Raw genomic sequence first — 20,447 nt, 5'->3', positions numbered from 1 at the left:
AAGGGTGGAGATGGGGGTGATATTATGGCTGCAAAAATAGACAAATCTTAGTGATGGGTAATATATGGAGTTTTAAGCTATGGGTGAAGCAGAACAACATTTAATGTATAAACCTCTCTGCTCACTGCCAGGTGTATAACCTCGTCTTCTAAAAATGCCCCTTAACATAGGAATTAGTCCAGATTTTGCGAAGTGCATCCTGTTTAAGCTTCAGTGTGTGCGCATTATCTCTGGGGCACATAGTACCTTGGTCCCAATTTTATTTCCACAGTTCCTTGTGATACACATCAATTCCAGGAGTATTAACAAGAGGCCTCAACACAAACAGGACGAAATGATCCCACCACTCGTCAAATAAACGAGACTTTTATTTAATCGAAGTGTTACTGAACCATTTCACAAAAATATTAGGCAAAACAAAGCCTTTAAATCACACTATTTGAATATACACTTTATCTACATATAGTGTTGCCAAACTGTTCACGCTATTCTTACACACCAACCATAAAAAATAACTATGGGCACAAGTTCATAAATACGATTCCGGCTGACTGAAGAATTTGGTCCTTTAGCCAGTGGATCTGGGTTCCACACCCTATCCCAAATTAATTCAGAGAGACTCCTAAACATGGAGCCTAGTCACACTACCATTTACACAAAAAAGCAAATGATGACAATCCAATTGGTAACAATCTTCTATGCTTTTGAGGGTTTCTGGCTTTTAAATTAGTGAGATTAATTTTGTTCCTGTTCTTCTTTAAAATCAAAGGTCACAGTCCCGATTTCCTCCAAGGCACGTTTTCAGAGTGCTGCCCATCAACGACAGTGGGATCTAACCCACTTCACTGCACAGGATCTGCAGCACAGCTGACATCACCAAGTTGCATTCACTTCTGGTGCAATGGAGTTTTTGGTGCTCTGCAAATGCCCATCATCAGACAGGCCTTGAATGAAGGCCAAGGACATGTGAGGACAGCTCACAGGGCTTGCTGGTTGTTGGGGCGGTGGGGGGTGCTGGTTGCTCACAGACAAAAGGGATGTGGGAATCAAGGCGCTCCCGATCAGTGTTATGAATCACATTGGCTCAAACAGTCTGATGAAAGGAAAAAAAAAGAGTACCAATGATCCAGATATTCACAGACACAAAACCCTGGTAACCATTAATTCCACTTCCACAGCAAGTGATAACCTAATATTGCTGTGAGAACATACAAGGCAGCCTGTAAACCAGGATAAATGAAAAAGCAACCAAGCAATCCCAACTGATGCTTTAAAGATGGTGGGCCAAACGGCCTACTCCTGCTCCTATTTCTTACATACTTCACTGCCTCACCCTCTCCTCCCCACCCGCCTCTGAAAGTATTGCCTGGGACCCGGTTACTGACTGGCCTACAGTAACTTACCAAAGTGGTCGTCCTTTGGATGTGCTTAAATGGCATGTGATACTTGGCTAGTCAGCAAAGAGGGGAATATCATGGCTGAATCCAATCCTATGTTCAACCAACATCCCAGCAAGGGTTAACAGAAACCAATCAACAGCGGGAACTCTGGCTAATATTTTTCCCTGTCTCTGTAGTAATGTATGATCTAGGCCAATTGTAGCATTTTCACCCAATGTCCTAATCATGAAGCGTTCAAAAATATTTCTTCTTCCCTATTACGCTGTACATCACCTTATTCCTGGTCCCTTCTGCTACTGCAATGCACCTTCGCAGACCACAGCAGAAAACCTAAGTTTGTGCCATGGCAATGCACAAGAACTGCTGAAGAATGATTCCTCCTAGACCACCCACTTCCCCCCACCCAATCCCTGTACAGCAATCCTTGGCCTCTGCTCAGCACCTCCTCATGACAGCACAGCATAAAGCCACATACCTCCACCCCACGGCACCAGGCACAGGAGCTCCAAATCAGGGAAGCCGAAGCATTCCAAACGAGCTGGCCCTGCCACTCAACAGTTGTACTGCACCTTTACTCATTGGTATAGCTTTAAAACATGAGGAAAATGCAGCGAGAGATAGGATATTACTTTTCAAAGTTGAAGCCAGGACTGCTTTCCCCAGGCCCAATTTAATTTGCCGATAACAAAGTCAAAAGTTGTGGCCAAGTCAGCACAATCTCAACTGCAACCAGCTTCAGCTGGATCCCAATTCAAGCTGCAAGTTATAGGGGCAAAACCAATGGTCATAATGCTCAAGGCTAGAAATTCACCTTATCCGATTCCTCATCACTTTCCACAAACATCTCCCACCAACCAAGGCCGAGACACACTAGAAAGTGAAGCTTTCAATCTCCCCGATGAAATAAGCAACATGGGGTTTCATTGCAATGGATTGTCAGGATTGGGAGGGCAGAGATGCCAAAAAAAAAAGGAAACCAATAAAGTAAATGGGAAGGGTTGAAGTTAAGAGCAAGCGGTTTTGTTTTTCAGCTCACAGAAACCAGAAAGTTATACCCTGGTGTGGTAGCGAGACACAATTTCCAACATAGGTCCTGCACTGGAAGTGATGGCACAGGAGCATGGGTATGAGCATCAAACAGCTTTCAAGCTCAGCACAGCAGCTTGTTCATACAGCACTGAACAACAACTCAACACCAGGCACCAGCCTTTTCTAAAAAGAAAATTTTCTCCAGCTCTTGTGCAGGTCTTCCTGAGCGTTATTGCTGAACACCAGAAAGCAAGCAGCACTGACCGACATCCCCCTTCCCTCCCAGTGGCAGGATTGATTTTGTGCAATTTGGGGATGCCAAACTATTCCCGAGTCCCATTCAGTGCAGTGCACTGGAGAACCAATGCGTTATGTAGTAGACAGAACCTCACACTCTTGAAGATGAGGAAGGAAAACCAGTGACACAGTTCTGTTCCGTCTTAAGAGACCAGTTATGAAGTAGTGAGGAAAGTGGTTTAGGGGCCTGATTTCATGACTGTGGATGGGGGAGAGCAAGAAATGAAGGTTGACTCTCCCACTGGCCCAATGAGGAAAGGATTTGCGCTGTACTAAAGCTACAGAAACCAGTGGCACCCAGTCTGTGTGAATTAGTGGATCAGAAATAGCCTCAGTTCGCTGGACTAAGGATGAAATTAAAAATTGCCTCCCCTTCCAATTCCAATTCATTGACACTGTTGGAAAGTGCAGGTCTGAGCTTTGGTTGAGAACAGGGTCAAGCTTGAGGTTGACCCGCTGACAGGGGGCAGGACACTGAAAATTTAAAAAATAATAATTTAGCAAGGAGGGTGAGGGGAGAAAAATATTTTTGGATGTTTTTTGAAAAATAACAAATTGTTCAAAAAGGGAACGAGGTTTAACAAGTAAAAAAGCCAGTGCACACTACTTATTTCTGCTCCACCAGTGTATATAGACAGTCTTCTGTGTGGAGATTCTTTTCAGAGCTGTCAGTGACAGATGACCATCCAAACATCCTCAACAGGTAAAAGTAACTGGGACGGGTTCCTCTTTAAATACAACATAAATTGTTAATACTCATTGGTTTCAGCCAGGGGTGCAGACACACCCAGTGACCAGGTATCACATTCCCGACTTTCTGGTGAGAAGCTGAGAGCTCCACCGACAAGCGTAAGGCATGTTTCACAGGTGCCCACTGCTGGCCAGGCTACAGAAACACTGTTGTATTTTAAAGTGCAGTTGAAGAGTTTGGCAACGGTCTCCTGATGGTCCAGCTGGATAAGGCAGAAAACAGCTGAGGCCATACTGACTAGGAAAGCCACAGCTTCAATCCCAATGTCTGCTTAATTAACTGATGTCAGGCAAGAGGAGGGGAAAACAAGAAAAACAAATTGCCATGGGCTGCTGCTGCTGATAGCAATCCAGTGCCCCCTTGTTCGAATGGATTCTTGTGACTGGATATTAGCTAAGGACAGGATTAGGCTCTGCTGTGATGCCCGCCTCATGAATAGCTTCCCTATACATGAAGAATGGCAACTCTGATGCAGGTTCCAGAGGACAACCAGCACCTGTCCATCAATATTTCAGATTCAGTTAACAGCTTCAAAGGAAGGGAAGGGGAGATGAACGGAACAGTCATAAAAAACAACCATGTTCCAGTGGCAAATTATCATTACAGCTAAGAAGTCTCACAAAGGGGTCTGATGGGACACCTTACGTGGAAAAAAATTACACAAGAGAGTCACGTTTTGCAAGCTCTGGATGGCAAGATCATTAACCGACTTGCCCCTGACCCAGCCAATATTCCTTTGGCATTTCCATTACCTTAAAGCAGCACACTTGAAATTCTAGTCCATTAAAAGAAGAAACAAGGATTAAAATAGCCTAAATCAGACTGTAAAATGAAGATTGGGCATCTTACATCGGAGTTTCAATCTGCCCACTGAGCGGTGTCTGTCCACGAAGCTTTGTGAGGGCTCACCCGCCAAGTGCAAGTCTCACTACATTTTTTTTTAAATGAAATCAACTGTGGGGTTTCAACCCAAACTTGGCAAGCAGGGAGAGATGATCAGATGAGCAGATGCCATTGGGCAACCCGTTGGCCAGCCAGATGTCATGCTCGGACAGCAGGGAAAGTCGGCCCAGCAGCTTGAGGGGTCCGTCCTTGTATCGCCTACGCCCTGTCAGGAAGGAAAAGAAAAGAAAGGAGCATGTCACAACGCTGGACAGGATGGGGTAAGAGGTCAGTACTCGCATGAAGCCGGAATGAAAAGCCAAGAACCACCGCTCTGATGCCATTGCCAGTAGGAATTAAAAAATAGGGCAACAGCCACTTCAAATGATAATTTTAGATAACATGCATTTATCAATTCAGCATAACTATTAATACCCACGGTGTCAGCCAGAGATACAGCTGCAATCAGTGACCAGGTATCATGTCCTTAACTGGATAGGTCCAAACAAAAGAAAGACTTGCACTTGCATAGCTTCTTTCACAACCTCAGGATGTCCCTTAACAGCCAAAGTACTTTTGAAGTGTATCCAATGATGTAATGTAAGAAACGCTGCAGCCAGTTTACACAAAGCAGTTCCCACAAACAGTGTTGTGATAATGCATTTTTTTAAGTCACTGATTGAGAGATAAATTTTGGCCAACACACTGGGCAAAATTCTCCTGCTCTGCTTCAAGATGGGATCTTTTACATTCACCTGAGGGGGCACATGAGGTCTCAGTTTAACATCTCATCCACAGGATGACACCACCGATAGCCCAGCGGTCCCTCAGCACTGCAATTCAGTGTCAGCCTGGATTTTGGGCTCCAAGTATCTGAAGTGGGAACTGAACCCAACAACTTTCTGACTCAGAGGTATTGAGCTCAGTGCCTTGCTTGAGGGACTAATGCAAATGCTGTTTAGAGTGCACCTCATGCAAACACTATTTTGAGGTCTGGCAAAGGACTAAGCATTCAACTATCTTTCTTTTCAGACAAGCAGCTGACTTGCTGTGCATTTCCAGTATTTCCTGCTTTATTTTAAATATCCAGCAATTTTATTGTTTCTGTTTTTTCGAACCTGTGCAATAGTTATTATCACATAATACACAACTTGCTGTTGACTGTGGAGAATGCTTCTCCATTTTCATTCTATATCCCTGCTGTCCACACAACACAAGTTTAACTCAGTGACAGGAACCAGCTAAAGAATCCTCTGCAGCTTCTGAAGCTACGACTGCTTTATTCAATAGGAAAGGCAAGGCAGAATCTGTTAGATTACCACTGCTCTGGTGGAGTACAGGCATGTACGAGTGCTGAACAACATGAAACCCCTATCTTAAACAGAGCAGCAACCCCAAATCAAAACTGTCAGATACAAAGCAACACTCCTACCATCCTGCAACCCTCATTACAGGAGACAAACCTTTTCCACTCTTATCGGTGACTGGCTGTGCTGAATAGAAGATGTAATCCACGGTGAGGCCGAAGCCAGACGAACAGGTTGTGACCTCGGGCCGTCCTGTGTCAGGCAGATAATGACTGTAGACTGAGGTTAGATTGAGGTTGTGCCGGAGGGTGGTTGGAGACCTGAGTGGAGTGAAAGAGACCAAGAAGAGCATAATGTCTGTCACATTCTTAGTTTCAGGTTCCCAAGAATAATTACCCCAGCAGTGGATGGGAAACCCTTTTGGGGGTCGAGAGTTCAAATTCCACCATAAGTTGTAAAGGACATTAGTGAACCAATCTGTAATTTTACAATCCAGCAGCTTTTATAGCCATTTATTCTGCTGCCAAGCTACAAGTTACATTTATTGAATTTGATTCCACAACTTGCTGGGAGTGGGATCTGAACTCAAAAATCTCTGGTTGCTAGCTAAGTGCCATAACCACTGCAGTATCATTCTTCATCAACAATTCGAAAAAACTATTTCTAAAAATGGTATTTATCTCTCATTTCCCGTAACTGTACCGGAGATAATAGCTCACCTGTATCCAGCCTCCACCACTGCCACTGGGTGCTAGGGTTCATTTGTGGCTAGCTAGAACAATTCTCAGCATCTGGACATTACGGCCACAAACCTGTACCCCACCATTCTGACCCAGCACACTGTCACCTCTTCACAACTTATTTTTATTTTTAAAAATTCTGAAAAGCCATGTAAAAGGCCAAGTCCAGGCACACTTGGCAACACAACTCCCTCTACTAGAAAACTCTCCCTCTAGAAAATGCAGCAACCCACAAGGCCCACTAACCAACACAAGCCCTGGAAAACTGTTCCCCATCAAGGTTATTCACCAAAGGGAACATGCTAAGGCTTTGGAAAGGGTACAGACATTTACTATAATGTTACCAGTGATGAAGACTTCAGTTATATGGCGATATGAGAGAAGCTAAGGACATTAAGGGAAAATTCAACAGAAATGTTCAAAAATTGTGGTGGATTTAGCTGGGAATGTCCAAGATTTCCTAAGAAACATGCTCCAAGAAACATTGGTGTTAGGGGTTCCAATATTCCAGCACTGCAAACCATCCCATCAGCTTTATTTCCAGCCTCTATTTAAAACGTAATATTTTACAAACACTAATCTAGTTGCTGTTTGAGAGCACAATACATACCTATTACAGAAGAGCTCATCTTCTGGCTCGAACACACTGACATAGCCTTCTGAACCATCCCCTGGGGGTTCTGAATGGAGGTAGGACGCAATTCAAGATCATTAGTGGAACCAAAAAGCAATAATACAGGTAGACTGAGAAATAGTAGCCTCACTAGTAACCACCTCCGCCCCGCTGCCACACCCCCCAACTCACCTCACGATGGATGGGAAAGGATCATGGGTAGCGGGGTGGGGGGGGGGTATGGTTTAAAGTGTAAAAATTATGTTACCTGATCCCAACATGCTCACTCACATGAGCTGGGGATGTGAAACCCAGAAGTTAAATAATAATCAGGCATCTCCCTTTCAATCAAACATTCCTATTCCGCCGCTAACAACGTGCATCCTCATTGCACCATCTACAACCCTGATCCATTCCCTTCTCCCCTGTTAATGTCACGGTCAGAGTTTCACTATAAGGGGAGTGTGAGGAGTTTGGATTTGCTCTTCAAGCTTTATTGTACCTGGTTTTGCATCAGTTACACCCTCAATGAAAACAAGATTCTCTGGACGTTCAAGAGCCGGTGTAGAATATCGCAGTTGGAGGAGAAACTCACGGCCATATCTCCGTTTTCCTAAACGAGGAAACAAAATTGGTATCAGGCACTGCAAACATTACTGGACAAGTGAAACTGGGCAGGAAGCTATAGAGTGTTGCAACACAGAGTGGCATGAAGCAGATCTTCACTGATTCCTAATTTTAGCAGTGACACATTAAACAGATGTTGAGCAGAGTCCAATGACGACTCCATAAAAAAACAGGTATGAAGATTTCCCCAAACTGCTCTTAGACAGTTTCTAGCAGCCTGTTATAAAGTAAGGATGTGATCATGGAGCAGACCCACCTGATAGAGCTGACGCAATAAAATTAATGCAATGCAAACACCTTAATAAAACCACATAACAAAACAGGAATGGTGAAAGTAATTTGCACCTGTTACCACTCCAACAATTTCACACAGCAATATAAAGTTACAATTCCGTTCTTCCCAACCTTGTCCAATATCAACTAAACTGCAGCAATTAATTGGGAAGAGGTAGGGAAAATGTGCCTTTGCAAAGGAAAGGCTTTTACAAAAAGGCAAAATGGTAAAAGTAAAATTTATTAGATATTCAATGCAGAAGTAAAGAACATTCTCAATTATAGAAGTACACATTGCACAGCAACAGAAAAATGCTTATTTTAAGAAGGGCTCTCAAGTAGGCCTGCCTGTTTCATACTTTTGTATCCATTTTATGAGAGTGAGCTCAAGACAAAGCTCTTCCCCAGTGTTATGTTGTGAAATTCAGTGTGGGGCCTAAACTGAATAATTGTACCATTTATTGGAGGTTTGTAGGCATCAGTATTGTAATCATCTTCTGAACCCAAATTGGGGAATCACAAAATGCGATTTGGATCAACTCTCCCAATTTTATAACTGCCCCCCAGCCACCTTCCCAAGTGACGCAGCACCATGAGCGAGGCCTCTCAAACTCTGTCCTGTGCTCAAACAAATAGAAGAACACAAAGTGACATAGGAACAAGAGTTGGCCATTCAGCGCCTTGAGTCTTTCTGCTATTGAATAAGATCATGCCTGATCTATACCTCAACTCCACTTACCCTCCTTTCCCCTTAATCCTTGATGCCCTTGGTTCAAACATGTACAAAAGAGCTGAACCAGAGGTGAGGTGAGAGCGACTGCCCTTGACAACAAGGCAGCATTCGACTAAGTGCGGCATCAAGGAGCCCTAGCAAAACTGGAGTCAATGTGAATCAGGAGGAAAACTCTCTACTGGTTGGACTCATACCTGGCACAAAGGAAGATGGTTGTGGTTGTTGGAGGTCAATGATCTCAACTCCAGGACATCACTGCAGGAGTTTCTCAGGGTAGTGTCCTCAGCCCAACCATCTTCAGCTGCTTCATCAATAACCTTCCCTCCATCATAAGGTCAAAAGTGGGGATATTCGGTGATGATTATACCAACGTTCAACACTACTCACTACTCCTCAGATACTGAAGCGGTCCATGTCCAAATGCAGCAAGACCTGGACAATATCCAGACTTGGGCTGACAAATGGCAAGTGACAGTGGCCCCACACAAGTGCCAGGCAACGATCATTTTCAACAAGAGAGAATCTAACCATCGCCCCTCGACATTCAAATGGCATTACCATCACTGAGTTCCCCCAATATCAATATCCGGGGTGGTCACCATTGACCAGAAACTGAACTGGATTAGCCAGATAAATACTGTGGCTAAACGAGGTCAGAGGCTAGGAACCCTGCAGCGAGTAACTCATCTCCTGACTCCCCAAAGCATGTCCACCACCTACAAAGCACGAGTGTGATGGAATAGTCTCCATTTGCCTGGATGAGTGCAGCTCCAACAACATTCAAGAAGCATGGCACCATCCAGGACAAAGCAGCCCGCTTGACTGGCACCCCTTTCACAACCATTCACTCCCCCCACCACCAATGCACAGTGGCAGCAGTGTACCATCTACAAGGTGCACTGCAGAAATTCATCAAAGTTCCTTCAATAGCACCTTCCAAACCCACAGCCGCTACGATCTCGAAGGGCAGACACATGGGAACGCCACCACCTGGAAGTTCCCCTCCAAGCCACTCACCATCCTGACTTGGAAATATATCGTCGTTCCTTCACTGTCACTGGGTCAAAATCCTGGAACTCCCTTCCTAACAGCACTGTGGCTGTGCCTATGCCACATGGACTGCAGCACTCTAAGAAGGCAGCTCATCACCACCTTCTCAAAGGTAATTAGGGATGGGCAATAAATGCTGGCCTAGCCAGCGATGCCCACATCCCTTAAATGAATTAAAAAAGCCCTTGGCCAAAAAAAATCTTGGAAATTTTAACTGATCCACAGCTTTTTCAAGGATAGAGAATTCCAGGTTATCACAACACTCTGCATGAAGAAATGTTTTCATTTCAATCCCAAATGTTTTGACTCTCATCTTAACATGACACGCTTTTGTTCTGAATTCTCCATCAGAGGAAATAGTTTCTGTGTCTAACCTATCGAATCCCTTTAGCATTTTAAACACCTCAATTAGATCGCCACTCAACCTTCTAAACTCGAGGGAATACAAGTCATGTTTACACAGCATGGCCTACTAATTTAGCCCTTTAAACCCTGGTATCATTCTGACCAATTCTCACTCCATCCTCTCCAAGGCTAACATATCCTTCCTGTGGTGTGGTGTCCAGAACTGAACAAAGTATTCCAGATAATGACATTACAGACAGGATGGTCGTGAGTATCAGAAAACACAAAACGAAGCAACAGAGGATGAAGGATTTAAGGGTGCATATGAGAGCCAGAGCATGAACCAGAGATCGGATACAAGTTCAAAGCACATGAAGAAGGTAAGCAAACAGCACAGTGGAAAAAAGAAATGTGCAGCTAACCCGTTCTCTTCTTTTCACACATATCCACATACTGACAGTTGTCTGTTATCCTGAGTCTGCTTGGCCACAAAGGGCCATAGAGTTTCCTTGAACACATTTGATGAGAACAGTCCTCCTGACTTGACACCTAACAGAATATTAAATAGAACAGTGCAAAATGGGTTACTGGCATTTCCTTGGAGACAGACTGCAGCTTATTTAAAATAAAATCTAATTTGGGAAGTGGGTCAAAAGTGATGTAGTTGTCAATTATTTACCTTCCATGTTGGCATTCCATAATAGTAAAGCTCTCCATTTCGGATGAGTTTGTACAGAGGGGACTCCGGGACAGAGTTCAGATCTCCGCAGAGAATGATTGGACAGCGTGTACCATCAGCACAAGCTATGTGTACTATCTGCTCAATTTCAGCAAATAACACAGCCAGTTGGGTGAGTTTAATATCCCCCCGCCTGGGATTGAATATGAGGTGAGTGTTTGCCACGCAGATATCAGGAAACTGTGAGCTTTCTTGGGCACAGTCTGGGGTCAGGGGTCGCAACAGGACCAGAAGTGCCACGTTGTCCCTGTTCAACGTTTCCACAATAGGTCGAAAATATTCTACGGGGTGCTCGGAGACCAGGGAGAACCTCTCTCTTTTGTAGCACACAGCGCACCCATCCGTTTTGATACCAGTGCGTCGTTTATAAACGCATTCGTAACCTGCAGAGAAAGCAACTAGATTAGCACTTGGGTAACCCATTCACTGTATGCTTCCATTTACAAGTAGCCACAAAAAACAGCTGTCCACAGCATATATGGAATTAACTCTTTCCATGAGTCATGAGCACAGCAACTTTTAAGTTTGCATTTACTTTTCAACAAATTAATGTTATAGTTGGTACCATATAAAAAAAGACATTTTACAGAAGGGAATTCTAAAATAATTTTCCTGAAAATAAATGTCTCATGAAAGCTGGCTGCACAACCAGCAATCATGAAGTGAGCTCTTATTTCCAGTTTATAATTACCCAGACCTTCCCCTCACCCTTAATGGCTCAGCTGTTATTGCCAACACTGAGTTAATGGGGGACTCAGTCCAGAAGGTCACAAGTTACAAGAATAAAATACTTAAATTGCACAATATCCTACTGACATGTCTCAAAGTGCTTCTGTTGCAATGAAGGGAAGTCAAAGTTCACCCTGAATCTGGAAACAGGAGGAGGTTGTTCAGCCCTTTTGAGTCTGTTCTGCCAATCGATTAGAATGGCTGATCTCCATCTTAATTGTATCTACCCACCTTAGCTCCCTAACCCATAATAGCTTTTAATTAGGCAACGGTATCAGTCTCAGTTTTCAGAACGCCAAAGTTGGTTGAGGAAGGAATGCTGACATGGACACCAAATGAAAACTCTCCTTCAAATAGTGCCATGGGATTTTTAACATCAAGCAGTTTGAAGTTCTACAATTGACCTGGGTGCCATAGCCATGGGTCATGTTTCTACTCTTGCTCCCAATCCAGTGATCCCAGCTGGAAAATGCATGTGTGGTTGGTGGGCAGAGTGTTCCCCCTCCTATAATGCCAACAGCCTTTCAACACACACTACAACAATATAAAAGTGAAACACTGCAGGTGCAGGAAACCTCTCCACAGATGCTGCCAGATTTGCTGAGTATTTCCAGCAGTTTTTCATTTTTATCGCTCAACACTCATTGCTCAGACTCACACATGGAAAACAAATGGTGACTTGGGCAACTTGCCAGCAGTCTAGGAACCATATCCCAGTAAAGAGGAGAAAAACACCAAAGGGAAAAATAAATGAGACGATGCTAATATGTTATCTTTTCTGCATGACTCACCTTGTAGTTGGAGAGCTGGTCGAAACTGCTGATGGTAGTGGTTCTCCTGAACTTCCTGTAGGCACAGGATCTGAAAGGGGATCCACAAGATGTCAGGCTGTCACGTACTCTTAGTGCCTCGCTTGCAGTTTAAAAATATGTATTTAAATTTAGTTGGATGAAGCCACTGTACTGAAACGAGAAGACATCCAGATAGTTCCGACAGCCGTGTCAAAGCCAGAGATATACAGTCAGGAATGTAACCCAGTGATAGTGTCAAGTATTTCAGGTCAGGAGTACAAGTCAACTGCAGACTCAATTTCAGAAAAGGCTATAACAGAGAAGGCTCTCCATTTCCCATACCAATCAGCCTTGTGACCTATCTGAATTAGGTAGTCAATTCAGTGTCATTTGTGGGGCATTTCTGACCTATGAATGAATGTAATCGAGGATTGGGAAGAAATTGACCAGTCACTTCATTTTCAGTCCACAAAGGCACTTTCAACTTTTCACATAGGACAGACATAAAACTATGTTATGCAACATTCCCGTTATATAACCGATGGTCAGATGAGTGGGTCAAATGCATTGTTCTGCGGGGCAGTAGAAAGCTGTTGCATGTACACTTATTTCTCTCATCAAATGTCCCCAACCTCAGCTGTGCAGTTTTGGGAGGAACTCAGGAGTGGCTGGCATTACTAAGTTGGCAGGGAGTGGGTAGCATCATCACTCAAGGGGAACTGTGGCAGCAGGCCTGTACGCTGACCCACCAGACGAGGAAAAAGGAGCCACCCAGCTGCTCCACTCAATCAACTGTGCAAATCTTACAGATTGTGCCTGGATTCCCCACAGTGAGATTCAGTATTATTTTCCCCCTCTTTCCTGTCCCCAAGGCATCTGTTCCTTACTGTAATTTAGTTAGAGCATGGCAAATTGTACAAAGCATCCAACAGTGGATTACATGGATGAGATGCAGGTCTATGGTGACCCACTGTCTAAGTGCTTATCCATCATGTCTGAGACTAGACAGCAAGCCACAGTGGAGAGAATATTTGACTATGAAGAACTTCATTTATCTACGGGATGTGGGCCAGCATTTATTGGTCATCCCCAATTGCCTTTGAAAAGGTAATGAGCCACCTTCTTGTACACAACTGAGTGGCTTGAGAGATCATCTCAGAGGGCAGTGAAGGGTCAACCAGATCACTGTGGGTCTGGAGTCATGCATAGGCTGGAGGGGCTCAGGGCAACAGATTTCCTTCCCCAAAGGATACTAGTGGGGCTTTACAACAATTCAGTGGTTTCATGGTCACTATTACTGATACTAGCAACTTTTTTAAACTTCCAGATTTAGCTGAATTTAAATTTCCCAGCTGCCGTGATGAGATTTGAAATTGTGTCTCCAGATCATTTGTCCAGGCTGCTGGATTACTAGCCCAGTAACATAGCCACTATGTCACTAAAGATCACAGCAAAAACTCTCCTTATCCACAACTAAAGTCTACCCCCTGCAGGAATCATTGAATACCAAGCAGAAGCAGGGTCCCCTCACTGACCATCCAGGCTGGTAACTGAATATTGGTTCATTTGCACTGTACTCACATCAGGGTCCCAGGTCTCAAACTCCTGCAGAATATTCTGGAATCGGAATTCCCACTTCAGGAACTCTGGTTGGCAGTGAGAGTACAGATCAGCATTTGTCTCCAAAAGGTCTTGCGACAGTATATTGTATGACATGATTGTGAACTCAAATGGCTTGCTGTCATCAGCACCATCCACCTGTGGTCTCGGTAAGTCCTCCCATACTCTGGCCAGCAGACCTAGGAAAAGTACAAGTGAACCAGCGATCCGAAGAGAATCAGCATACATCAGTAAAGGAATAAGGGATGCTTCAAGGGTGAGCTGGTGTTTGTGGGCTGGTTGCAATTGATTGCATTGAGGATTAAAGATGGAGTGTTGCATCAGGCAACCACACACAATACCTGCGACTGGGATGTAGAGTCTCAGCCACAATTCCCCTCATTTGATTCAAAGGTTGTGAATCAGCGGCTCCCTTGCCCCATGTCACTTGTGAGGAATTCATGCCAGCCGGATATATACTAACACGGCAAAGACCTGGAAACGCTGGGTCATCTGCTATTCCTCTTGGCCGGAAATGAAACATGGAAAGGGAAGGGGAGCTAAGAAAGGGCAAAGGTAAAAAAGCATCTTACAAGCTGAGCTTTATTCTTCAAAACTCCATCAATTCTTTCCTAAACACAATATCTTTGTATATGAAATGGATTGAGAGTCTAATAACAATAGATGGCTGTATTATGATGTGTTAAGCATTCAGCTGCCAGATAATTCCACTCCTTTTAATATTCTTTATGTCCAGCAACTGTAGCCCAAACAATCGCAAGTGAAGTAGATAGCCTTAAAAATGTGTGTAGCAGCCAAATCCTCTCATTAAAACTGCTGAAAATTTAACAATTTCAATATTATTTTCCCTCATCAGATAACTACGCATAGGGAATGAAAACACTGATATTAACACACAACCTTAACACATCACTTCAGGTTTCTGCCACAACCAGTAACAGACCTGAACCGCAGCATGTCACTTAGTGTTACATGGCTTGACATGTACTATGTGACTTAATTTAAGTTTCAAGGTCAAAAGTCCATAACTTTATTGCTGCAACTGTGATTACTAAGTAAATACAATGTACAATGTCAATTTCAAATCAACGTGTACATTTTACCGAAAAACAGGACTTCATCTACAGAGAGTCTGATCTGTCACTTGTGGGACAATGATATATTTTTGGCTCTCGATTATTATTATTTTGATTCTTTTCACTTAACAATGCACAGCAGGTTAATTATGGTTTCTGAGAGCTATCTCCGCAAGTTACGGAAATACATAGATAAAAGCAAAGAACTGCGGATGCTGGAAATCCAAAACAAAAACAAAAACAAAAATACCTGGAAAAACTCAGCAGGTCTGGCAGCATCGTTGGAGAGGAGCACAGTTAATGTTTCGAGTCCACGTGACACTTCAACAGAACAGTTCTGTTGAAGGGTCATGCGGACTCGAAACATCAACTGTGCTCTTCTCCAACGATGCTGCCAGACCTGCTGAGCTTTTCCAGGTATTTTTGTTTTTGTTACGGAAATACATATGTTGTTCTAGTGTTGGCTTGAGTCTTGGTTTCTGACAAACAAAGATTAGGATGCTAATATTAATTCAACGTAGAAGTAGTCGATATCAATCTATTGCCAAGTAGATTATTGCAACTTAATTGCCAGGATGATGCCTATCTTTCTAATGTATTGTTTGAACAGGCATGTGAGGGAACCGAGTGCTTAAAGATCTTTTATTCAGATACAACTACATAGGACCTTGAAACAAGTTGGTCTCAGCTACCTGGCATCAGATCAAAGAACCAGCCAGCCAGGGTTATTGATGCTTTAACAGCTGTGTCAGGCACAAAGACACGAGGCAAGCCTGAGGGGCACTATATCTTGCAGATTATTTTGTTGGACAACTCTGTGGTCAGGATTCCAATTACAGGTTTCTATTGCGCTATCTCACACTTATACCAGAATCTCCAGTCAGTAAAGAGTCTGAGCTAGTTTTGAGCTTGTTGCCTTGTAACAACGGAGCTACAATTTTCAAGAATCTAGTTATTTTGGGAGGTAGCTCAGGGAAATGGTGCATTGTGTTTTTTGTTTTTATGTGTATTGTGAAATATGCAAAGTTTGATTACACTCTGTTTAAATATTAATCATTTACTTATGTTCCACTAAAATAAACCGGTGATTTATAGCCCGAGTCTTGATCCAACTGAATATGAGTTTTCAATCTGCCTCCCAAGGGTGAAGAGAATGTAATGAGAGCACATGTTACAGTCCAGTAAAGCTCTGTTCAATCCCTAGGTCTTGCTAGATACAGGCAGGCAAAGACACACACCAAATCACAAGCGACACAAATCTGCTTATAGGAGTGGCAGATGATGCTGGACCCAAATAGAGTACCTAGCGTAAAAGACAAAAGTGTAACACTGGTGGCATGATGGGATCTGAGCCATCGAACTGACTACAGTGCCAAAAACCATCAAACATTAGTACTCTCTCATCACAATCTCATTGATATGATTACTTTCATTGATGATTAAATAAAAGCTGTATCTGGTGAGAGTTGTTATTTAATTATTCACCTTCCTCACCTTGATATGGGTCTGTGCCCATTACAAGATTGTCTTCGTTTTGGAACTGCCACAGGGTATTTGCTGCTGCGTCATTCATACCCATCAGAGGGGGAAACTGCCAACCCGTGCTGCCGATTGGCTCGTTCATGCTGTGTGTTGGCATTGATTGCCAACTCAATATACCACCATCCTGGCAATCATGCTGCCCAGGTTGAAACTGCCAGCCTGTCGGGAGTTCAATCTGGCTCATATTCTGTGCAGGTGCTGACATCCAACCTACAGTGCCCTCCTTCACGCCCTGGGTGGGCAAGGTTGGCCAGTCCGATGTGGAAGCCAACTGCCATCCCACAATATTCTGGTCCTGATGGACACCCTGAACAGCGGTGGCCTGCCATGGTTCTGACTGTTGGGTCAACGTTGGCACGTTCCTTGATTGCTGCCATGCCATGGTGGCCTCTTCCGCCTCCCAGGTCTCAGACGGTTGATCCTGGGATTTTTTCTCAATATCAACACTCACTTTGTTCTCCCCTACTGACTCCCCTCTTGAAAGTTCACTCGGCCCTCCTCGTAGCCAATCCTGGAGCAAAGCAGTCTGGTCTTTGCTAAGTGGCAGCCGTGGAGCAGAATCTCCATCAGACAGCCCATCACTTTCCTGTAACGATGTTGTTGAACATTGCCCTGCAGAGTCATCCTCAACGTAAGGACCTGACAGGACAAAAAGACAATAGAAATAATTTGCTTCATTTAGATGAATGCTAAAAAAAAATGCAGAATTCCAACTGCCAGAGAAAATTCTGCAACTACTTCAAAAAAACACTCACCCACCACAACAATCATTAAGCTCTTACAGCTAATTACACACACAAGAATGAATCTCCCTTCATCATTATTTATTTCTGTTAATTGAGTATTTTCTTGCATTTTCAATATTCATTGCATTGCCTCCTTACTCCAACTAATTTAACCCTCAGGTCATGAGTGCCATGGAACTCCTCAGCTCCCTCAGTTCTTCCTTTCCTATGACACTTGGTCTTGCTGTCAACTAACTAGTTTGCATGGAATTTTTGGCATCCATCTGAACAAGCAAATGGGGCCTCAGTTTAACATCTCACCTGAAAGACAGCACTTTCAACAATGCTGCATTTCCTCACTCAAAACTAGAGTATCAGCTTAGATTTTGTGCTCATAATCTCAAGGCAATGTTCTCCATTCAGAATGCACCACCACCCCCCTACCCCTGGTAAACCTCATCCATATTCCAACTGTTCTGCTCTCTTTGGGTCTTGAAGCCACAGGTTCTGATTCAGAGACCAGAATGTTAAAGGTGCTGACAAGCTGACACCTACTGAAAACATTATTCTCAATCTCCAAGTGAAACCACTCCTTTGCCACTGATGTCACCTCTTTCCTGTCCAGTCAGACTCAATTAGACCACCTAAAACCTTGACAACCTACTTGATCCACAGTTGGATTTCAATCCCCACATCCCAACCATCAGCTAGACTGCTGCTTTCCACCTTTATAACATCATCCCTAATCCCAGTCACCCACTGCCTTTGCCTCACTCCTACAGCTACTAAACCCCTTATCCAAACTTGGGGAAACGTCTGGTCTTGAGTTCGCCAACATTCCCCATGGCAGCTTCCAATTCTTCTCTTTCCATTAACTTCAACATGTTCAAATCTCACCTGCCCAAGTGCCACTGATCCAGCACCTGTATCCTTGCTGATCTATGGTAAATTGAAAGAATTCAGTTTCATCTTTGAATCCCTATAAGATTTTGTCTATTTCCTGTGCCCTTTAAACCACTTCTGTACAAACGCTGCCTCTTCACTCCAACTTTGCTGGCAGGGGTTTAATCAGCCTTGGCTCCTGTATCTGGAACTTGCAATCCTAAACCTCACTGCCTTTAAAAAATGTTTTAAAATCCATCCTTCTGGCAAAGACATCTTTAAACTCTTCGGCCCACAGTTTGGCACGCATTTGTTCTTTTCCCCTTCTGTAAACATAATTTCTCCATGTTAAATGTGAAGAAAAATGTGGCTGATGTTGGCAAGAATGCATTTCTAGCCCGTTCCTAGCTGCCCTGAGAAGATGGTGAATCGATTCCTTGAAATGTTGCAGTTCCTGTGTTCATCGTCTTCTCATGACTGTGTTATGTAATTTAGCAGGTTAACAATCAACACTTCTAAACTGGCTTAGGAGTGTTCTTTTTAAATCATTAATGGGGTGTGAACATCCCTAACAAGGTCACTATTTATTGCCTATCCCCAATAGTCCTTGAAAAGGCTGTGGCAAGCTATTTTGTTAAAATAATCTGAATGGCTTTCTAGGTTATTTCAGAGGACAGTTAAGAGTCAACCATGTTGGTATGGGTTTGCAGTCACACATAGGTCAGGCATGGTAAAGACATGAGTGAACCACATAGGTTTTTATGACAATCCAATAGTTATAATATCGGTAGTGATGATCGTATCTGTTAATTCCAGATTTGTAAACAATTTTCTTAACTGAACTTAAATTCCCTAATTAGCATGGTGGAATATAGACTCAGATTACCAGATCATTCACCCAGGCCTTTAGGTGACTAGTCCAGTAATATATCCACTCTGCTACCGTTCCCCATGTGAAAATGCAAGAAACAGTCTTACATTTCTATAGCACCTTCCATGACTTCAGGATATCACAAACCCCCAATGAAGTACACTCACTGTCGCAATGTTAGAAACACAACAGCCAGTTGACACAAAGTCGCCACAAACAGAAATAAAATAGGTGCCCACGGCTTTTAGGCATCGGTCAGGGGACCAATGATGGCCAGGGCACGAGGGAGAAACCCCCTGGCCCTTCTTCAAATAGTCATATTTTATACCCTGCCAAGACAGCAAATGGGACTTAAGGTTTATCCAAGACCCAACTTTTGACAGTTCAATGCTCCCTCGGTGCCACGCAGAATTGGTGACCTTATGCCCTCCGCAGCAGGACTCCAACACACAACACACAACACACGGCTGAAGGGCACTTCACCTGGGCAGCGGCCCTCCTGCTGATTGGTCTACCCCTCGGCATGTCACCCACCCAACTCTTCCTCACCAAAGTGGTCGACGTGATGGGCAAGTACTTGTGAGATGGGGGGGGGGGGGGGGGGGGGGGGGGAGGTGGCGGTGGGGAGAAGGCGTTGGTTCAGGTTGAACACCTCAAGGTAAAGGGTGCCAATGGATAGATGGCACGGTCACCCCTGGAACTGGCTGAACCCGGGGGCACCAAGGAGGGAGATGAGAAACGTCATTACCCACTTACAGAGTGAGGCCATGAGAGAAGTGGGGGCAGAGGAAGAGGGTGTTCCCTCCAGATATCGAAACACATTCTGAGGACAGACTTTGTGGGGATTTGTTCAGTGGGTCAACAGGAGGTCCTCAGGCCTCTCGACACCCACAGCCCCTGGCGTTGCCCGGGGTAACCGCCTGCCCCAGTTGCCAGGTAACGGGACCCCCGCCCCCTGCCCGGGGCCTAGTCAATCTCCCCTCGACCCTTCCCCCCCACCCCCGCCACCTCTCTCCGCTCCGGGGTCAATGTCCCGCTTCCCTACGCCCCTCTCCCCCACCCCCCAAGACCCCTCTCCCCCACCCCCCAAGACCCCGGGGGGCTGGCTCCCCTCCCGCAGCCCCGGCGGCCCTCACCTGTAATCCGCTTGAGGAGCTGAGCGAGCGGCGCCAGAATATAAACAAGCAGAGAGCCCACCATCCTGCCCAGCGGCCAGCGCGCAGGCGCCGAAACCCACAACCAACTTTATTGACAGCAGCCGGCGAACAACCGAGAGCAGCAAACACACTGATCTGGATTAAAGCCAGACCATTCACATTGCAGCACACAAACATCTGGATTACAGCCAGACCATTCACACTGATCTGGATTACAGCCAGACCATTCACACTGCAGCACAAAAACTGATCTGGATTACAGCCAGAC

The 20,447-nt window shown here is 44.4% G+C and overlaps 1 protein-coding gene across 2 annotated transcripts; it reads right to left on the bottom strand.

The window, feature by feature from the left end:
- Positions 1–350: 350 nt before the first annotated feature.
- Positions 351–20,243, bottom strand: angel1 (angel homolog 1 (Drosophila)). 2 transcript variants are annotated; one of them, XM_041214572.1, is made up of 10 exons: positions 20,159–20,243; positions 16,488–17,183; positions 13,888–14,105; positions 12,307–12,376; positions 10,727–11,169; positions 10,470–10,596; positions 7,522–7,632; positions 7,017–7,086; positions 5,823–5,986; positions 351–4,585 (listed from the first exon to the last, which is right to left on the bottom strand). In XM_041214572.1, the coding sequence occupies exons 1-10, from the start codon at positions 20,220–20,222 to the stop codon at positions 4,428–4,430; spliced, it is 2,121 nt and encodes a 706-aa protein (XP_041070506.1). In that variant the 5' UTR covers positions 20,223–20,243; the 3' UTR covers positions 351–4,427. The 2 variants fall into 2 exon arrangements, with proteins under 2 accessions (XP_041070506.1, XP_041070507.1); XM_041214573.1 differs by having other exon boundaries at positions 16,497–17,183.
- Positions 20,244–20,447: the final 204 nt, after the last annotated feature.

This window comes from Carcharodon carcharias, chromosome 20, assembly GCF_017639515.1.
Source record: "Carcharodon carcharias isolate sCarCar2 chromosome 20, sCarCar2.pri, whole genome shotgun sequence".
Taxonomy (NCBI): Eukaryota; Metazoa; Chordata; class Chondrichthyes; order Lamniformes; family Lamnidae; genus Carcharodon; species Carcharodon carcharias.
This window is presented reverse-complemented; position numbering and strand designations above follow the sequence as displayed.